This window comes from Chlorella variabilis (assembly GCF_000147415.1).
Source record: "Chlorella variabilis unplaced genomic scaffold CHLNCscaffold_2, whole genome shotgun sequence".
Classification (NCBI taxonomy): domain Eukaryota; kingdom Viridiplantae; phylum Chlorophyta; class Trebouxiophyceae; order Chlorellales; family Chlorellaceae; genus Chlorella; species Chlorella variabilis.
The window spans coordinates 1,575,806-1,579,872 of record NW_005435086.1 but is presented as its reverse complement, the minus strand read 5'-3'; the positions used below and the strand labels follow the sequence as shown (position 1 = coordinate 1,579,872).

The following is a 4,067-nucleotide window of genomic DNA, read 5'->3' as shown; positions in this document are numbered from 1 at the left end:
AACGCCACCAGCAGCACGCAGCCCGTGCACACCACCGCGGTGGCAAGCAGCACGCGCCTGGTCACCTGCACGCCACGGCGCGGCGGCACGCCACAGCCGGCGGCTCAACGGCTGCGCCGAGGCGGGCGGCGCGGCGTGCGCACCACAGGCACACCACAGGCAGGGGGTGGCTGCCGCAGGCGGCACGCCAGCCACACCCCGGCCAGCGCCTGGCCGCCCCCGCTGTGCGCCTTGCCTTCTCCTTGTTCACCCAGCGCCCAAAGGCGATGTTGCTGATGAACTGCACGACGCCCAGGGCGCTCAGCAGCGACTGTGCCGTGAACGCAAAGCTCACCAGGCTGCAGCCACAGCGTGACAGCAGCCCAGAGAGAAGGGGGTGGGCAGGCGCATCAGGCTGCCGGCCAGCCGCCAGCCACGATGGGCTCGGGTGGTGGGAGCCTGCCCTGCTGGGCAGGGCTACGCCCTCTGGCACAGCCGGCATGTGCTCAGCACCAGCAGCACACCACGGCAGCAGCACGGCAGCAGCAACCAGCCTCCCCAGCCGCCTGCGCACTTGAGCATGTTTCCGACCGTGAAGAGCAGCATGCCTCCCAGCCACACGCGGTTGCCGGGGAAACTCCACCTGCAGCGCACAGGCAACCACAGGGCGTGCGTGGCAGTCCATGGCAGCACAGCACACCTGCTCTTGGCTGCCTGCACCAGCGCACGCGCCACAGCGCGACTGCTGCTGCGGCCGCGAGTGCGCCCGCCACCGCCTCCGCACCATCTCCGCGGCTCCTTGCTCATCTTTGGCGGCTTGTCCCCGCCGTCTGCTGCGGCCAGCTCAGTCTTGGTGTGTCCCAGCTTGATGATGTTGGTGCCCAAGTTGATCATGATGCTGCCTGCGTTGCCGGGGAGGGGGCAGGGAGCGGGCACGGTGATGAGCGGCTGGGCAAGCAGCCAGCGGGTGTGGCGTCACGCTTCCAAGCCCCTGGCTGCTAGCACCGACGACGTTGATGATCGCTCCCACCGCCCACAGCGCCATGGCTCAGGGGCTTGCGAGGGTAGCGGGTCAGCTGGAATGATTCCAGGCCGCTCAGGCCCGCACTGGGGGCCGCGGCTCTGCAAGCAGCGGCGGCGGCGGCGCTGTTGGCAGCGGCGGCGGTGGTGGACAGACGGCGGGAAGGTTGCTGTCTTGCGCCACCTCCTCCAGTGCGCACCCGCTTGGGCAACGTCCTGCCCGCTCCCTTGCACGACCGACCGCCAGAGTTTAAGTGGGGCAGGCGCTATGCTGCTGCCAGCCGCGGCACGAGGCTGCAATTGCTGTCAGAACCCCTGCCGGATCAAAGCTAGCAGCACAGCATATGGTCGCGTTCGGGGCGAGGGTTTGGCATGTGTTGGACTGAAGGTCTTGTTTGCGCACGCACTATTGCTCGGGAACGATCGTTTAAGCTTGCCAAATGGTCGTGCAGGCAAGCCGCAGCAGTGAGCCTCGCTGTCACGAAGATCAGCCCGGTAGGTCAATATCATAGCGAAAGAGGGAAACCCATCCGACGTGCCTTCGGACAATTAAACGAGAAACGCAAGTAATGAAGCAAAGCTGCCAACATCTGAGCTCAGCTGAGGACCACCTGCGTGGAAAATGGAGGGACGGATGGCGCTCACTAAGAGCTCCCCGTGATCCTCCTGCTGGAGCAACGTGGCAGCGGGGCAGATGGCGCCAAGATGGCTTTGATCACCCCCACGCTGGTTAGTACTGCCTGTCCTGCTCTGAGGCGATGCAGGCTCAGCAGCGCCTCCCGCCCCCTCCGATCGCAGCCGACCGCTAGTAGATGCAGCCTGGTGACTCGGGTGTGCGGGGCAGGAGATCTGTCGTTTCAAACTCACACCATCGCAGCTCAGCACAGCTGGGGCTTGCATTGGCTGCACAAACAGCAGAGATGGGGAGCAGCAAGACGCCGGCGCCGTTGAAGGCGGTGCTCGGCGCGGGCGATGGCAGCGGCGGCAGCGCAGGCGGCAGGAGCCACGTGGGCGCCACCGCCGACGCCACCGTTGGTGGGTTCCTCTGCCGGTCTCAGCACGCCACCACTACTTGCGTTGCATGTGGATTTGATGGGGTCACCCCCACCATTTTGCAGACATCGGGGCGCTGATGCGCAAGAAGAAGCAGATGCTGCTGGTCCCCAGCAGCGGCATCGTCGGCGGCGGCCTGGCCAGCAGCCGCAGCCAGGCGCCGGCGGCGCTGCTGGAGGGCATGGCAGAGAACCCCATCTACTCACCAGACGACTCCCTGGCGAAAGCGGCCAGCAAGCTGCAGTCGCTCAAGGCCCTGCGCGCCTCGGTGCCGCACCCACGCCCCGCCGCGCCGGCAGCCGAGCTGGCGGCGGCCCCGCCGGCGCCAGCACCACAGGCCTGTGACTCGCCGCGGCTGCAGGAGGAGGCCGGCAGGCACGCGGCCCAGGCCTCTGACGCGGGGCAGCAGCTCAGGTAGCCCCACCAACCGGCTCTCACTGCCTGCCTGCCGATGCCAGCCTGCTCTCGTCGCCAGCCGCCTGACTTGCCATACCCCGACCATCGCCACACCCGCCCTGGGCATGCATCCCATCCCACCCACCCCGCCTCCCCGCAGCGGCGAGGACTCTGGAGAGCTCGCGGCACTGGCTGCGCTGCAGAGGCGGCGCAGGTCGCTGCACGGCGCAGCTGGCGGCGGCAGTACGCGCAAGCAGCGGTACGGCTCCTTCTGGGAGGGCGACGACCGCGAGCTGGAGCACACCCTGCATGTGGGTGGCGGGAGGCGGGGCGGCTCGGCTGTGGAGGCCTGGTGCTGGGTGGCCAGCGCCTGCCCGCTGGCTGCCGGCTGCCGCTGGCATACTGTGCTCTGATGCCGCCCTTTTGCCAGCCCCTTGGGCAGCCCCTTGGCACCTGCACCACACTGTGCCTCCAGTCACTGCCGGCAGGCCTCAGCCCCGCTGGCAAGCACGCCCCGCCGCCTGCCTGCCCCGTCTCCCGCAGGAGTACAACCGTGCGGCGGCGGCGGCGGCGGCCAGCCCTCGCATGACGCGCGCGCAGCGGCGCAAGAGCCTGGCCGTGGGCAAGTCGCTGCAGCTGGAGCCGGGCTTTGCGGCGGCGGTGCTGGATGGGAGTGAGGAGGAGGAGCAGGGCGGCCAGGAGCAGCAGCAGCAGCAGGGGAGGCGGGCTGGCGCCGGCCGCCGCAAGTCAACGGGCGCAGGCCTGCTGGTAGGCTGGGGCCGGGCCTGCTGTGGGGGGGGCACCGCCTCTGAGCGCCGCCGCTCCCAGCTGCACGCCTCTCCCGCTCTGCGCCCCGCCACGCACTCCACCACCCCGCCGCGCGGTGTGTGCCTGCGCCGCAGGCGGCCCAGCCCTGCTCCCAGCCCCGGGAGCAAGAGCCGGGTGTGGATCGGTAGCGGGAGCGTGGGGTGGCGGCGGCGGGGGTGGCGGCTGAGGTGGCGGCCATGAGCGCCCACCTGTGCGGACAGCTGGACGGGATCGTCGAGGACTCGCCCGAGAAGCGCCCCGGGTGCGTGGCAGCGGGGGTGGTGGTGGCGGCGGCGGTGGGAGCGGCGCTGGTGGGCGCGGCGGCAGTACCAGCGGTGGCGGCGGCAGTACCAGCGGCAGCCAGCCCTTGGGGCTGGCAGGTCCAGTGCAGCCTGGATCGAGTCAAGGCACTTTCCCACAGTGCACCAGTCGTGTGCCGTCACGCTCTCACCCGCCCTCCTGCCTCGCCTGTGCGCAGGGGGGACAGCCGCTCCCTGCGGGACAAGCTTCTCGAGAGCTGGGATGGCAGGACATACTACGAGCGGCTGCTGGAGATGAGCAGGGAGAAGGAGGAGGAGGAGGGGGAGGGGGAGCGAGAGGCGCAGCAGCCGGGGCGGCAGCACAGGGCCGCCCAGCCGGCCAAGCCCGCTGGCCGCACCCCTGCGGCCAGGGCGCCGCCGCCTGCCAGCGCCGCCAGCAGGGCGGTCCCGGTGGCAGCTCATGTGCAGCTGGGGCCGCCGGCCGCCGCGCCGGCTCCGGCGGCGCTGCTGGTGGGTGCGCCCGGCGGCAGCAGCGCCAGCGCCGCCGCCGCC

At 70.4% G+C, this 4,067-nt stretch overlaps 1 protein-coding gene across 1 annotated transcript; it reads right to left on the bottom strand.

The window, feature by feature from the left end:
* Positions 1-61: 61 nt before the first annotated feature.
* On the bottom strand, positions 62-1,024 carry CHLNCDRAFT_137963 (hypothetical protein; the record flags this gene model as incomplete). Its single annotated transcript, XM_005851179.1, has 5 exons — positions 62-111; positions 196-338; positions 530-622; positions 764-881; positions 985-1,024. The coding sequence occupies 5 exons, from the start codon at positions 1,022-1,024 to the stop codon at positions 62-64; spliced, it is 444 nt and encodes a 147-aa protein (XP_005851241.1).
* Between the last annotated feature and the right edge of the window lie 3,043 nt (positions 1,025-4,067).